The following is a 17,262-nucleotide window of genomic DNA, read 5'->3' as shown; positions in this document are numbered from 1 at the left end:
CACACACACACACAAAATCCAATATTAATAAGTATAACCAGAATGTCAAAGCACAAGCTTACAAGATAAGGCGGTTTTTATTTTCACAAATGTGTCTGACAGGAACAACCAGATTTTCTATTCACCTTTTTATGTTTTTGTGCATGAAATTTCCTGCATTGCATGAACTTTTTTACATTTTACTTTTTGAGGTGTAAATTCTGCTCTCACTTCAACTCACCAGATTCAAATGATCTTGGCATGATTATAGGAACCAGCCTATCTTTACCAATGATCTTTTAATATGTGCTACAATTCTTGAATTTTTGTATATTGCACTTTATTATCCTTTTATAATTAATATAATAATCTTATCTAATCTATAAATCTCACCAGAATTCTGTATATTATTCTGTTATTACATTCAGGCTTGTTACAAACTACATTCAGGCAAGTTACAAAACTGCAGTTACAAAATGGAGGAATGTTAAGTAATCCCAATGTTTACAATAATATATTACCCATGTCAGACCAGAATTAATGGGAGTAGCCTGAGAGAATCACCGATATACAGTATTTCTCAGAAATACCTGTTCTAACATGAAGCGTATCTGATAGATACTGGGCACTGCCCTACATTCTGTTTCCTGTTTCTCAGGAAACTTCAGGTCCACATGGAGCCACAGCAATTCTCCATAATTTGCGTCATGTTGCTCTGAATAAGATCAGAGAAGAATTGCGATTATATCGAAGGTGAATAACATACATTGTACTAATTCTTCTTTATCTCTGGATTCCAGAAGCAAACAAAATAGACTTGACACTATTGTCATCCACAGTCTCCAAAGATTTCCCATAAACACTTGGGTTTGCACTTGTTACTCATCAGGTTTAAAAAACTATTTCCCTGAAAACTGGGCTGGAATGCCCAGTCTTTTTCATAAATATTTGTTTGTTGATGGTTCTACCTCGAGCTGAATTCAAATAATTGAAGTTGCTCCAAATTTTATGAAGCGTTAATGGGAAATAATTGTAATGGTTCTGTGTTCTGTATTCATAGTCATTAAACTGAGTCAATATTGATATTGTGTTTGTGTGCCCATGTGTAATTTGAGATAGGACACACTATAGTGGAAAGAACAAGAAGTTATTGGCCAGATAATCTATAGGCCGTGTTAGTTTTGCTATATTTGCAGATCTTTATTTATAGATCACCACCGTATCTGAAAAAAATGGTCACACGTATTAAAATAGAAATTTGAGTTATTAGAAAGCAATATGGTTGTTTCCCTTTTACTATAATCCAAGTGCTTAGAAATTAATTGTGTAGAATAAGCGGGTAACGAATGAGTATTTACACTTGTAAGTGGTTAATGAGAAGCTCAAATCATTTCCACTCCTGGGTTTCAGCACCACTGTAATTTCCTGGGCACTGAAATAGAGACTGTGGAGAAATAGAGATTTGAGGAAGTACTACATTAAAAATCAAGTCACTGATAAATACAACATTGTCCAATGTAGGTGCATATGGGGAAGCTCCAGTTCTTTCTGGTCCATTGATACCTCACTAAAAAAACAAGAGAATCTAAATAAAATTGTTGACCATACATAGATGTAATCTCTTTAAGGTATATGTCTTCTTTTCAACAGGTTGCAGTCACACAACAACGATAGAATGAAATGCATTATATATGCTAATTAAATAAATTCCTCGATTACGTTGTGATATTTTGCTACATCATTGATCAAATAATTTGCCGTTTTGGATGTTTTGTTTTAGATTTAAGAAGATTCTGACAGAAAATGCCACAATTGTCATAAAACTAATGTGGAACTCCTCTGAAATCAGTATAAGATGACATCTTCTACAGAGAAATTAGCTTCAAGTTGCACAAAAGAAAAGAGTAACAAAAAATCCTTACAATGACACAGTCATCAGTTATCAAGCTCCAAGGGAGAAAAACTGGTTGTGCGCTCTGGGTGGGAGGGATGGTACGCACTGTCCTATCAACCATAGCAACTCTGGTTAATTGTGGGTGATTGTGAGCTTATGTATTAGAAAGAAGGCAGAAAGAACTTCCCCAAATGGGTTAAGATGTATTGTGACACAGCATGAACAGCAGATTTGTCTGGTTTAAAGATTACTAACTTGGGGAGAAAATGGAGCAAAAGTATTGTATAAAAATTTTATATATGGAAACAAAACTAATCACTTGACTATATGATTACTTCTATATCATTGATAACTTTCATCACCAGTACTCATATTTCTATAATAAATTGTAAGGTTTGTATAGGCTAACCAAGTATGTACTGACTGAAAGGTCAATAAATCACAGATGTTTTTAAAAAGATGGTTGGCAATAGTAAATATGACAGGTGAACCACAGTCACACATTCGGTTGTAGGTTAGTTAGTTTTGCAGTATACTTCATTCATGTTTCTCAGAGTAGTACTCCTGGCCATACTGGGGATAACCATAACCAGTCTGCCACGTAATTCCCAGACAGGAACCCCCCTAATTGAGCAGATTAAACTAAAACTGAATACAGTCAGAAGGAAGTACAGATTAAGTTAGAACCAGCCACCCTGGGGACAATTCTTTCTAACTGTCTCATCCACTTCTTTATCAGAGCAGCAGAGGTAAACTATTTATAACAGACACTGTTTAAACCAGTGCGTTTATCTAGCTAATTAAAGAGAGAAACAGACCAGCTCTTCTTCCTCCAGCAAAATCATGTCTGAAATCATCAAGCAATGCTGCCATGGCAACTGTTGTGAAGGACACAAAGCCTGCACAGCTGGCTTGTCCCCATAACAGGTGACCAAACCTTTGCTTTATCCTAAATACACCACTGATCTGAAAAAAAAAAACTCATGTTGGTTCAAACGCGATGGCTCACTTAATATATACTTCTCCTTCTAAAATACAAAATAATTATTTCCTCACAGAAAAATGTATCATATTAATTACACATACTTTTAAACATTAAGTATTTAGAGCAGCAATGCCCAAACTAGAGTCTATGGGCCAAAGTTGACCTGTGGTGACCCTATTATTCAGCCTGCCATGCCACATGGAGGAAAAAAGGGAAAAGATGCATTAGGAAAAACTTTAAAAAAGGACCAGCTTCATGTCTCTCAAGTAACCAAATCACTGTATTAAGAATTTACTAAATTAATTTGGATTGTTTCTCATAGTACTATGAGTTTCTCTTACCTAATTAATCTTATCTAAGTTTGAACATAAAACTGCAGATTACAGAGTAACATTTTCTATTTATTACTATTTTTAATTCTGAAATCATAAATGAGACAAACCATGGCAACTAAAAATTCGAATATAATTTCGGGTAGAACATTAATTTTACTCCCCTGCACTCAATCATGTTTGACTTTTGGCGCTACATAGTAAAAATTTCTTACACCTCTGATTTAGAGAAAAGAATAAGAAAGCTACTTAATACTTGTCACATGTACCTTACAGCACAGTAAAACCCTTTCTTTGCATATCACAGCAATGTAAGGAGCTGCGGCCAGAGCGCAGGGTCAGCCATGATACAGCACCCCGGAGCACTGAGGGTTAATGTTCTCGCTCACTCAGGGGTCCCAAGAGTACCACTACTACTACTCCCTTTTCTACACCATATACCATAAGTCTCTGAGTAAGAATTTGATGAGCACATTAATATAAACCAATGATGTGAAATGCAGCTAGAATTACTATCAGTGCTGATGGAATAGAAAATTGCTATAAAAGCAATTAATCATGAGTTTAAAGGATATACATCACTGTAATGGGCCTAAGAGCAATATGTTAATTGTAGTACCTGAGGCGATTATCTTTTAATATAGTGAAGTGCTGATTTTATCCGGCTTAAAGGATCAAATGGAGAGAGGAAGAGTGAGTATGTAATCTTTCCATTTCATCATCTAAGTCATCTCAGCGTCTGTTTATGAGCAGTGCTATCGCTCTGATCACTAACTGAGCCAAAGAGGAAACTCTGTTCTTCCTGAAGCGGCTCATTTACACATGACTTATTTTAATGTGTTATCACTGGTCCATCACCAACTGTGTGAGCGTATTTACATTCATTCATACACACTACCACCCAAAACACACCACACCCTTACACAGCCTGGGGACTACACTGAGCAGTTGCGAACACAGATACACCCACATTCTCATAGGCAATCATGAAAAAAGAATGATTTGGTAGTATGGACAGCTCTCAGTCTTTCTCTCACAAACACACAAAGAAATGCTCTTCCTCTCCCTCCCTCTACCCCACACTCACAAAACTACATCCTTTTCTCTGACTGTGCTGTGTAATGGCTGAATTTGCCTAATCCCCTTCATGCTTCAGTGGATTTGAACAATACATCACCTTAGACACACTTTACTGCAAAAGGTCACTTGTTTAACATTTAGACGGATTGCAGGAAACAATATAAAGTGCTTTAGAAAGATGTTGGAACAAAACAAGCCCCCAAAAAGAAATTCAAAGTCTTTGGCTCAAAATCTCCACTCTGGAAAACTGAAGTCTAAACCCCACAGCATGTGATGCACATCATATTCATCCTTCTCAGTGAGTTCTCATACCCTGTGGATCGGGGGCACCCTCGAGTCACACCCTTTAGAGACCACGCACATCTGTGAATTAATGCTTCATTACAGAATAAAGATGATCAGTCAAAAAACAGTGTATTTATTTGAAGTGAACCGTCATTTTAAAAGCATCAAGAGATGGACACCAAGTGTTTAGCTCATCAGGAAGGAAGTCACACGTGTTTGTAGCTCTAATGTAAGAAAACTATTTAGTGTACCACAGCTATGTGTGGATTTGGCACCGCCCACATTAGTGCACACAAGTACTGGTGTGTCCGCTTAAGCAATGAAGCGTTGACCAAAATATATGCGTAGGTATTCAACCCCTAATTGAACTTTCAGCCCCATTTTGTTGAAACTTGTGAGTGAAATAGAATTAACTGAGATTATGTTTCATGAATCTACAAAATTATTTACATATATTACAAAACGTATTTATGACAAGGGACATTTTACTTAATACGTGTAAAAATAGATTTCTTTAATTTCTTGTACAGTACATAACCCTTTATTTAGAAATCATAGCAAAATATATTTAACATTGAAAATATTTGCTGTTAAAAATCACAAAATCACAAAGTTTTTTCCCACACCTTCAAAATGATGGGCTATATTTTGTTAAGATTCATGAAAAGTCCCAGGCTTGGTGAATACTTTCAGTAGTGATCACATGAGTCTCTCAGTGTTAACTGACAAGCCAGAAAATCATGCTGAGCAGAACTGATGACTTTTGGCTATTCCTTTCCTATTATCTTTTTTCCCCATTATGAACACTGAGCTCACTGTCTACAGAGAGAATGCCTCAGTTCCAAACTGAGCATGGAAAACATGGAGCCCAGGGAGTGGTGTGTGAGAGTGTGTGTGGAAAGGGAAAAGGAGGGAGAGTTAGGGGAATTTTAGGGGGAAGGAAGGGGCTCCCATGGGAGAGGCTAAGCAGGTGGTGACACTACTGAGTGCAAAAGAGAGAGAGAGAGAGCGAGAGAGAGAGAGAGAGAGAGAGAGAGAGAGAGAAAGAAAGAAAGACAGAGTGATAGGAAAGTGGAACAGGACTCAGTGAAGCTCTGTGGATCAGTTTACACCACCCAAACTGTTGTTGCCCTCATACAATGAACATGTTATCAGGGGGGAAGATGCATCATGGGGCGATGCCTAAAGGCTGTAAGATGCAGACCCGCCTCTATTAAATATTCATTATGTAATGGTTTTATAAATGGAGTTCAATCGACTATATGATTGGATTATGTGGGAATAAGCTGTTTAAACATTTTTTACCCCCACACTACTTTCATTCTCAGTCCAAAGTGCATTAACTATTGTGCTGCATCAGACCACTATGATCTTCTGCTTTCTAATCATTACACCTGAAGCTATTAAAATGATTTACACTGGATCTTTAAATTTTCTTTTAAAAAATCAAAGATTTGTCAACAACAAAAAAAATGAGACTATACCATTATTTCTGTGGTGTATTTAATGTGGTGTGTTACATACAGGTATTGTAGTGCTGCATCACATACACCACTAAACTCTATGAAAAATCGTTTTCATTAATTCAGTCCAAATGGCTTCCGATTGCTACATAGACGCAATTGATTTTGAATAATATTCACATTTTTATTACTTATCTACTTGTATACTATTGTTGTTGTTATAATAAAACTGATAAATAAAATAAAAGTGAGAAAAAGTGCAAATGACAGAGACCAAGTAGAATAGATAAACAGATAAAGAGAACGGGAATAAAAGATTGTGCGTGGGATATAAAAAGTCATTTATGGTAAGATTGATCCATGTGGCCTGGAAGTGTGGATGTGGCCTGAAGCAGCACACTAATGAAGACCAGAGTTTTGTTAATGGTTCTGTTTTGCACACTGCTAGAACTTTACACAACGGAGGAAATGTGTTCAGGATTTTTGCACTCGTATATGCATAGTGCCAACACTTATATATACGCAAAACATTTAAACTGCTAAGTATTAAGCAAACATGGCTATGGCCTTTTATTAAGCTCCGTTTATGACGGTTGCTGCATGTAATGTTCCTTGAGTTTTTTAAGCCATATTTTTAAGAGGCTGGCCTATTTATTCGCACAGAGCAGTGGTCAATAAAATGATTATGTGTAGATTTGCATGTAGACCCTGAAAGTAGCGCACATGACTAAAGTGTTCAGTACTCGCAGAACTGAACTGCTCATTTCCAACAGTTACTCTGCACTCTGGATTCACAGCTCCATGTTTCAGAATCTCTTAGTGCACAGCTCCATAACTGAAGCGGATTCACCTCTTGATGTATAGCCAACAATATGATACATTAAAGATACATATAAAGCAGCTACCGATGTGATGCAAAACGATTCACCCCTATAACAATGCAGAGTGATCTGATTTCGATTTGATTCAAGACATGATTTGATGCAATTCAATGCAATGCAAAAAAATATGATGTTACGCAATTCAATATGGTACAGATAGACTTCTTTTATTTCTTTGGTTCAGACAGACAGCAAATCATAAATTTACTTAAATGCCCTCTGCCTTTTGTAGTGCAAAAATATAATTTTTAAAAATAAAACCAGACGTTCTTTTCCTCTTCTGTCTCCAGGAAGGTGCCTTTGCCATGTTAATCTATTTATTATGTGACTCTCAGGACATGCCTCGGTCTCCGTAGTGTTGTGATAGTCATATTCACGTAGTAGCTTATTTATGTAGAGAGAAAGTGCTTGAGAAACAGTTTAGATATCAAATATTTGTCACAAATTATTAATCACTTTCCAAGTCATAAAAGTATAGCGTATCTACTAATAATTATATATTAATAAATGTTTTTTACAGACACAAATATGTTAAAAAACGATCCATCCTTATAGAAATGGCAACTTGTGTCCGATGCACACTTTTTTAAAAAATTGATGCGTCTAATTGTTAACTTTTATGACGATGCGGTGATGCGAATAGATGACTAGATCGAATAGATCACAATTCGGAGCATCATACATTAATTTTAATAGCCTTTTTCCTGATTGCATCTATTAATGTTGCAATGTTGCTCCAGGTGTAGCATTTCTATTACAGATTATCTGATCTCTATTAACCTACATATGCCAAGAGATGTGTTATCAGGTTAGCTGACTTGCAGGAAAACTGAGTAGTTCTTCTTTATCAAATCATTTATTTTACATATATAAAGATGAGTAAGCGAGCAGGGTATTGGGCTGAAACCTGATACCAGCTCTGAATGTGCAGGTGGGGCTTGGCTTTGTGAAGTCATGAAAAAACACAGCTGTCTGACACTTGAGGCGGGAGTAAAGCACAAAAGCCTGTCTCGGCATTAATACATCTGTTGATACAACCCCTGGCAAAAAGTATGGAATCACCCTTCTCAGAAGATGTTCATTCAAATGTTTAATTGTGTAGAGAAAAAACCAAGCACATATATGCCACAAAACAATTTTCACTCAACAAAACAATATTCTGGCTGTATAAAACACTTAAAAAAACAACAAAGAAAGATAACTATAGTCAATTACAAGTGTTTTTACAGATCAAACAGAGGAAAAAAATATGGAATCACACAAATCTGAGGAAAATTATATGGAATCACCAAATAAAAACACTACTAGTACTTTGTTGCACCACCTCTGGCTTTTATAACAGCTTGAGGCATGGATTCAGCTAATGACAAACAGTATACTTCATCAATCTGTCTCCAGCTTTGTCTTATTGCAGTTGCCAGATCAGCTTTGCAGGTTGGAGCCTTGTCGTGGACCATTTTCTTTAATTTCCACCACAGATTTTCAATTGGATTGAGGTCTGGACTATTTGCAGGCCATGCCATTGACATTATATGTCTTTCCTGTAGAAATGTTTTCACAGATTTTGCCCTATGGCACGATGCATTATCATCCTGAAAAATGATGCTACCATCACCAAACATCCTTTCAATTGATGGAATAAGAAAAGTGTCCAAAATCTCAACATAAACTTGTGCATTTATAGAAGATGTAATGACTGTCATCTCTCCCATACCTTTACCTGACATACAACCCCATATCATTAATGATTGTGGAAATTTGCATGTTTTCTTCAGGCAGTTGTCTTCATAAATTTCATTGGAGCGGCACCAAACAAAAGTTCCAGCATCATCACCCTGCCCAATGCAGATTCGTGATTCATCACTGAATATAACTCTCATCCAGTCATCCACAGTCCAAGATTGTCTTTCTTTAGCCCACTGGAACCTTGTTTTTTTCTGTTTAGATGTTAATGATGGTTTTCGTTTGGCTTTTCTGTATGTACGATTTCTTACAGTCCGGTCACAGACATGAACTCCACTTTCTGCCCATTTGTTCCTCATTTGTTTTGTTGTGCATTTTCTGTTTTCAAGGCATATTGCTTTAAGTTTTCTGTCTTGGCGCTTTGATGTCTTTCTTGGTCTACCAGTACGCTTCCTTTTACAACCTTTCCATTTGATTTGTACTTGGTCCAGATTTTAGACACAGCTGACTGGGAACAACCAACATTTTTGCAACATTCCGTGAAGATTTACCTTCTTTGAGAAGTTTGATAATCCTCTCCTTTGTTTCAACTGACATCTCTCGTGTTGGAGCCATGAGTTATGTCAATCATCTTGGTTCAACACATCACTAATGTGTGCAAGCACTCTTTTTTAACTGCAGACTAATTAGCAGTTGTAATCAGATACAGGTGTTTGTTTTAGAAATGCAAAGTGCATGGTGATTCCATATAATTTTCCTCAGATTTGTGTGATTCCATATTTTTTTCCTCTGTTTGATCTGTAAAAACACTTGTAATTGACTATAGTTATCTTTCTTTGTTGTTTTTTTAAGTGTTTTATACAGCCAGAATATTGTTTTGTTGAGTGAAAATTGTTTTGTGGCATATATGTGCTTGGTTTTTTCTCTACACAATTAAACATTTGAATGAACATCTTCTGAGAAGGGTGATTCCATACTTTTTGCCAGGGGTTGTATATTCAGACAAAGAAATACACCATGTATATAGCAAAAAATGCAGTTTGGATTAATAGTAAATAAATGCTGTTTCTTATATCAGTATTTTTTAATGCAGGGTACAACTTGCTAATAAACTTGAACGATATTCATGTATATAGAAAAACATCATTCATCGTAGGTAAAACAAGACTCTTTTTCATTGTTAAAGCATTTTTTTTTTGTAATTTACAATGTGACCCATACCACAACACTGACAAACACACCACAGTGTAAACAAGCATAAAAGGGAAGCACAAAAACCCAGCTTTCAGTTTTAACATTTGCAAAAGGCTAAAAACAAGTATGGCCATTCATATCCACACACATATACACACAGGAAACTACCACTTATACCTAAGCAATTTTGAAAACTTTGGCATCCACGTCTAGTTAACTCCAGCTTCACAGCATCAGCTCTCTGTGTGTTTCTCTCTTGCACACATATTCCCTGGTTTTTGCATGGGGTCAATGAATGGGCCGAGGGTGTGGCAGGACATTGGGGAACTGATGAATCTGATCTGGTGCAGCACTCACACAAAGGACATCGTTGTGCCCTACATTTACTCTTGTGCCCTAATGATACCCTTCAAAACTGCTTTGTCAGCCAAGAACCCTACGGCAAGTAAGAGTCCACTACAACCTTTCTTTTCAACAGACACACAACTGTACTGCGGTCGTTGTAGCTTACTTCTGTAATAAAGGATACAACGTGAAAGAGAAACCTGCACTAATACCAATGAAAATCAATACAATTAGAACAAATATGATTGAAATTGGCCTATAAATCTGTATTGTTTAACAGCTATTGTTGGATTTGCCTGAATGTGATGCCTTGGCCTTCACTCAAAGACGTGATTTCCTTGTTCAAATGAAGCTAGCTCTTTGCGTATCTTAACAGAGAAGCAGCGAACTACTTGCAAATCTTAATAGACAGATGTATTTTCTCCTATTTTCTCCCTAACTTAGTCGTGATTATTTTAGACTAGATTTAGACCCAGCTGGATTTCCCAGGGCTAACACAAGCTTCTTTGAGTAATATGAAACTAGGCAACTGTATCTTTTTGAACTGCTGCTCAGCTGTGTCACAGAGCAGTGTAACACACTTAGACGAAAGCGCTATCTACCCTCTTCCACATGCATGAGCTCGCAGACATCCTAGTGATCCTATGATTGACAGGGGAGACACAGTATGCTATCACTCCCAACCAGAAAGCATAGCCAGTTTAGTTTTTTTGGACTCCCGACCACAAATGGTTGTTGCATCATCGAGACTTAAATTCATTATTTCCCATCCAGAGTTACTTAATATAACCTAAAGGCATACCGTGACAATAATCAAAAAGAAAGGGTAGTGTCATAAAGAGGAAAACTGAGTTTGTCATATGTTGACAAGGCTGGTCTGTTAGACAGGTTTGAGAGATGCAAAAACATGTTTTAAACTAATTTTAAAATGTTTATGAATTGCTATTGATTATACTTTATAATACTTTTAAATACTTGATTGAAGTAAAACCCAAAATTGCTTCAAGATTACAAAATCAGAATTTTGTAATAACGGCAACTTAAGGAGAGAAATAAAGCATATGACTTTCGTCTATAAGATAATGTGTTATAATATTTAGACTTCATAACCCCTGCTGAAAACAGATAACCATACTCACAATCAAAAACAGGCTAGTAATTGAATGCCACTGAGTCATATGCAGTTTCAAAAAATAGGGAACTGCAGAAATTCATAGAATTGTATTTTGTACTAATGATAACTCTGGCTGAATGCATCTGCATTTCATTATGGGAACTTAAAAAATGTTGAAACCTGCTGCATGTTGTTAGAACAAAATTGATCGGATTAGTGTATATGAGGCTCTCGAAGTTTGTGCAGGGGGTGATAGTTTGATGGGATTTCTCAACAAAGTAAGGACACAGAATTTTGGTTTGTTTTCAGTGTAATGGGAACTAAAGGCTAGAAAAAAAACTATACTGTCTACATCTACCTCCCTGTATTTCCCTTTTGACCTGGGAAATAGTATCATAACTAAAAAAAAAAAAACCTTAACAATGTAATAAAAGTATGTTGTGCTTAATTTTGCGATACCATAGCAACTTTCCAACGATTACAGTTTTACCTTATTTACGAACAATACATACTTTTATCTCTCACTGTTACAAACTACTGACACTGGAGGCTTCTTCAGGAAATGCTCAATCAAGGTTTATTATTTGAACAAATACTAATTTTTCAAATCTATATAAATGGACTGTATTACAAGAATCAAACCTCTCTAATCGTATATATCTTTGTGTACAGTAAATCTTCTGTATTCGGCTTGCTCATCAGGGATAAATGCACACTATTCATCTTAACTGTTGATTTCTGTAAAGCTGCTTTGAGACAATGTCTGTTGTGAAAAGTGCTATAGAAATAAACTTGACTACAGTAGGAATAGTATAATAATGATATCATTATAGTATCATTATCAATAAGCAAAATGTTTCTTCACATCATTGAAAAATAATGTGGTATGATATCAGCTTCACATTCATTTTAAAAAGCCAAGGGTTTTACAATGCTCTTTTATCAGTCCTGAGCCACTTGATGATAAATGGCAACCAAGCCACATAAATTCAGCCCTGGCTGACCACAAAAGTGCATTTAAAAAAGCTGCCTAGGAAATCAGCCACCAGGCATTCCTAGCACTCCTCTAATTCCCGGTCTTTTACTTTCTCTATCACTTAACAGGCACTCTGTCTGTTTTCTCTTTAATCCCTTTTATTTGGGCTGTTTATTCCACTTTCTGTATTTCCATTAACATTAATACATGATTTGGCTGACTCTGACTGGCTAATCCCAATGCCAAAGACTCCCATTCCACAACTGGCACTCATGATTAAACAAACTGGGGGTCGATACATTATGCTGTCAACTTCTTGTAAATTGTTCTTATAGTACAATCCACAAGTGAGTTTGGACGAGTGGCAAAACATCCTAATAATATCACAATCGTTTTGCTTTACAATGGACAAGTCCAAGGTTATGGCTGTGACATTTCAACCTAGCGACTCACACTGTAGAGACAGTTTGCATATATCATCATGTGACCTTTCAGGGAAATTCGCACACAAACATTCAAATGTATGTTATTAATTTACATGGTAACATCTAGAGCAATTGGTCAAGTTTATGGCAGTGATTTTGGAAGAGTATATGCTGTGAATGCTTTGCACATTTAAAGAACACACATGGATTAAAAACTTCTGATAAAGAAAAATAGATGAAAATAAAGAGTGCTCTATGGATTGGTTAAAATGCTTTGTTCCTCTATATTTAATATCGTTTCATTTTTACCAATTTAATAAAAGCAGTGATGGGTTTGATTTGTATTATTCCAAAGAATACGTACATTACACCGAATATGAGCCGGTGTGTATCTGTGGGATAATTTATAAAAAAAGCAAAGCATACAGTAAAATATAAGTAAAAAAATACCACATGACTAAGTATCCTGATAGCGAGATGCAGGGAAACAGTGACCGTATCTCAATTACCTCTAAGCTCTTATCTGCATTAAAAATTAAACAAGGTTTTCTATATGGCTCACCTACTCGTTATTAAATAAAACAAACAATTAATGATAATAATAATAGTTATATACTAATAATAGTATCAAATATTCAATGTTTGCCATTGATTTAAATGAATAATTTATATAAATTATTTCAAGAACATAAATAGGCACAGTATAATTTAAATTCAGTTTAATTTCCTTGTTGTTCTTGAAATTTGATAGTTATATTTGATGTTTTTGTTATGACTGGCAGTGGGATGCCCTTGCCCTTGACATTATAGATTAAAAGCCCTGATGTGGTTGGAGCCTCTATCAGGATTCTTTGCCGCTTTCTCTGCTGCCTCTCATTCCTCCCAATTCTGTCTGGTGGTGTTCCTGGTTCTGTTCACTGAAGGTGATATGAGTCCAATGTAAATCCAACTTAATATCATTTACATTTACGGCATTTGGTAGACTCCCTTATCCAGAGCGACTTACATTTACCTACTTCGTACAACTGAGCGGCTATGGGTTTAGGGGCCTTGTTCAGGGGCCGGGGAGTGGCAGCTTTGTGTGGCTGAGATTTGAACTCATGACCTTCGGATTCAAAGTCCAAGTCCTTAACCATTAAGCTACCACCCGATATTTTATAATGAGTATTATAATATTATATAATAAGTATTGATTGAAAGAATAACCCAGAGAGGAAACATTTTTACATGACAATGGTGGGAGAACTAAACTAAAAATGTGTGTCCATATGAGCATCTAACATGAGTGAATGGTTATAAATTCCCCTTGTGATGCTTAACTATTAGGATACAGCTTTAAATAAGGCAATTCATAGTGGTGGTTTTGTTTCGTAGTGACACTTGACATTTCCACTTTTCACAATCACCAAGGATTTTCTGAACAATGGAGACAACAAATCTCAATGTGACGAGGACAGAATAAAAGCATACTTCTCAGTTCATTGTATTCCATTTACAATTACAATTTACATATTTTTAAATATGGAGTATAATCAGTTTGCTAATCGAAGCAGACCAGGATTGATAAAAAATTATTTAATAAATGTTGTGACCTAATCTCTAGTCCAGAATTTTCCAGGTGTTTTCTAGCTAATTTTCTAATCTGTTGTCCAGTTCAGAAGACTATAATCTGATGATCATCTATGTAAATGCACACGACTGAACAAACTACAATCTGAGGTTCATGCTACAGAAGCTGAGCTGGTTCATGTTTGGGAAACTAAAGGTGCTTATTCATAGGGAGGTTCTACTACATATTTATTTGTTCTGCTACGATATTTTACAGGTATTCAGTTTGGCGAAACACACTCATTCCTGGGTGTGCATCAGGACCATGCTATGAATGGGGAGAAATACTGGCTTTATAAAATCATGAACATCTCTTGTTAAGCTTGATAGTATCAGAAGAGAAGTGCATATTGTACGTGTGGCATGATATTAACAAATCATATTAACATTTCTAATCAAAATCATATCATATTATACATTTTGCAGGCTTAGATATTGAATTTCCCTTATCACAATATACATTTACAGTGGTATTACCACAATCATACTACATTTACGACATGGTGCAAACAGCCCAAAGGCAGAAGTAATACTGAATAGTATAAAGGAGACAAACAAAAAAAAATAATGAAAAATTTATATTTTGACCAATGGGTTCGAATGGAAAGGAACAAGCTGTGAACTGTTACCATGTTAACACCACACAAAACTAGTGCTGAGACATAAATAACAGATAAGGACAAACAACAGACATGGAACAGAGTCTGGTCCTTTTCAGATCTGAAGAACATCATAAACTGTTGCAGTTCTGTTTCTCTGGTCATGCACAAACTTTGAGAAGAGTCTCCCTAACCTGGGACCATCTTGTTGAGATAAACCCTGTCCTATTTATAAAAAGAAAAGACAGTTTGTTGTTATTTGGGACACTTATGAAGAAATATCACACAAGTGATTTGAAGAAGTATAATCTTATGGGTGACGAGAGCGATTGTGACATGGATATATTGAATGCAATGGTTCTTCTTGAAACTTTGAATGTAAAGTTGAATTCAATGGATTTGTTTGTCTTATAAGTTCAACCCATAATCCAAATATCATCTTGTTTTTTATGTGCAGTTTGTCCACAGGGCGTTCACACTGACTCAATGGTTTATTTGGGCAAGTCTGCTAAAAGAACTTGTTTTGCTTTAGGAAAAGGTTATATTTCTAAACACATTAGAGCACATGAAGGAAAATGTCAACCACACTTACTTGAATTGAATCATTGGCCATTTTGTGGTCGATGAAAAGCAATGAGAATGAAAATCCTGTAGATCCCACCGGCTTGTCAGGGGCAACAGTTTGTTTTCTTGTTCCCCTCCTCCCAGATATTTACTAATGGCTAACAAAGAGGTCCTGGATGTCCCTTTGTGTATTAAAGTAAATCCAAAGCAACATTCAGATGGACATCTTCAGGCTGAAGAACGTGAATGCCCTACTGGTGTCCAATGGACGGTTCATCCAAAATGTCTTGGGGGGGGGGGGAAGAAATAAAAAAAGAAGAAGTCTGTCCTAATGAAAGTCACGACACAAGCGTGGGTACGAGTTAAAATCGGAAAAAGAGACCCAAAATGATCTTATGGCTGCCCGAAGGAGAACATCATCTCACCCACAGGCGGCTCGGAGACTCCAGTTCACACATTCCCTAATCAACATACGTAACAATAAAATAACAAGGAAACAGGAAAACGTTCAAGGTATAAAGCCAAAAAGAATGGTAGTGCACCGGTTATCCAGCTGAAGAGCGAAGAGTTTATCCCTCGTGTTTCGGTTTCCATTCAACACACATCTCACCCAGTCGGTCATTTGTTTGTTCCTCGTCCCAGCGCGGAAATCCGTCCAACCCGACACACGGCGCTCCACAGCCCAAATAACGACACGTATCTCCTCATTCAGAGAGGCTTCATCTTCTTTATAGGGAAAAAAAACTCGTCCTCGTTACAGTGATGATGGTGGTGGAGGTGGTGGTGATGATGATGATGGCCCGAGCGGGAGGATCCACCGTATCCCCCGAGTCATCACGTGACCATCACGGAGGGGCGAGACAATGCATCCAGACCTGACACACTTCACACATCAAGCATTAAGAACACACACACACACACACACACACACACACACACACACATATATATATATATATATATATATATATATATATATATATATATATATATATATATATGTGTGTGTGTGTATGTGTGTGTGTGTGTGTGTGTGTGTGTGTGTGTGTGTGTGTGTGTGTGTATTTTCCTTATTTTCCCTATTGTCAATATTCTATCCAACACGTATGGAGTTCTCAAAAGTGTTAAGTGCATGTTGGCTGCTTTTCCTTTACTCCCACCAGGTCCAACTTATCCCAACCCATATCAACTGGATTTAGATCAGGTGATTGTATTGGCCAGGTCATCTACTTTTTACCTACACATAATCTCGTCTAGAAACGCCCTGTTCAGATCAGCCAATACCATCAGCCAATACACCTGTTCTTATATGGCCAAAGTGAGAAACTCTTATTCACCCAGATATTAATGAGCACTTGAATGTAGCATGAGCAAGCAACTAATAGGAATTTGAATATTAAGTGTGTAACTGTTTTGAAACCAAACTAATTTGCAATATATTTGGTAAATTATTAGTATAAAAAATTGCCCAGCTGAATCTTGATTCTGGTTTCAAACAAGCTGTAAAACTAATCTTGAATCTTCATTGGGAAATTAAACCAGGTAATTTCTACTATTAAATCATGTACTTGTGTTTCCTCCACATGTAAAATGTTCCTGATTCTCACACATACAAGTGCAGCACAAAGCATGATATTAAAGGTTTTCTGATCACTTCTAAACAATTTATTTATTATTATCTATAATATTTTGCAATTCATACAATATATCAAAATCTCATTCAGTATTAAAAAAGTATTACCTACCACTGGAGACAGAAACAGTTCTCTAAACAAATAGTAAAGATTAGTAACAAAGTATATTATAATTGTGTTGGGTGTAGAAACTGTAAAAAAAAAAAAAGAGAGAGAACTTG

The 17,262-nt window shown here is 36.3% G+C and overlaps 1 protein-coding gene across 1 annotated transcript in view; it reads right to left on the bottom strand.

The window, feature by feature from the left end:
* The window catches only part of pkn1a (protein kinase N1a), a 45,098-nt gene extending 28,840 nt beyond the window's left edge, over positions 1–16,258 (bottom strand). Inside the window, exon 1 of the mRNA XM_046837683.1 lies at positions 15,436–16,258. Within this exon, the coding sequence (XP_046693639.1) occupies positions 15,436–15,456 (21 nt within the window). The 5' untranslated portion in view covers positions 15,457–16,258. The remainder of the gene's footprint in view (positions 1–15,435) is intronic.
* Between the last annotated feature and the right edge of the window lie 1,004 nt (positions 16,259–17,262).

The sequence above is a fragment of the Silurus meridionalis genome, chromosome 24, assembly GCF_014805685.1.
Source record: "Silurus meridionalis isolate SWU-2019-XX chromosome 24, ASM1480568v1, whole genome shotgun sequence".
In the NCBI taxonomy this organism is placed as follows: Eukaryota; Metazoa; Chordata; class Actinopteri; order Siluriformes; family Siluridae; genus Silurus; species Silurus meridionalis.
This window is presented reverse-complemented; position numbering and strand designations above follow the sequence as displayed.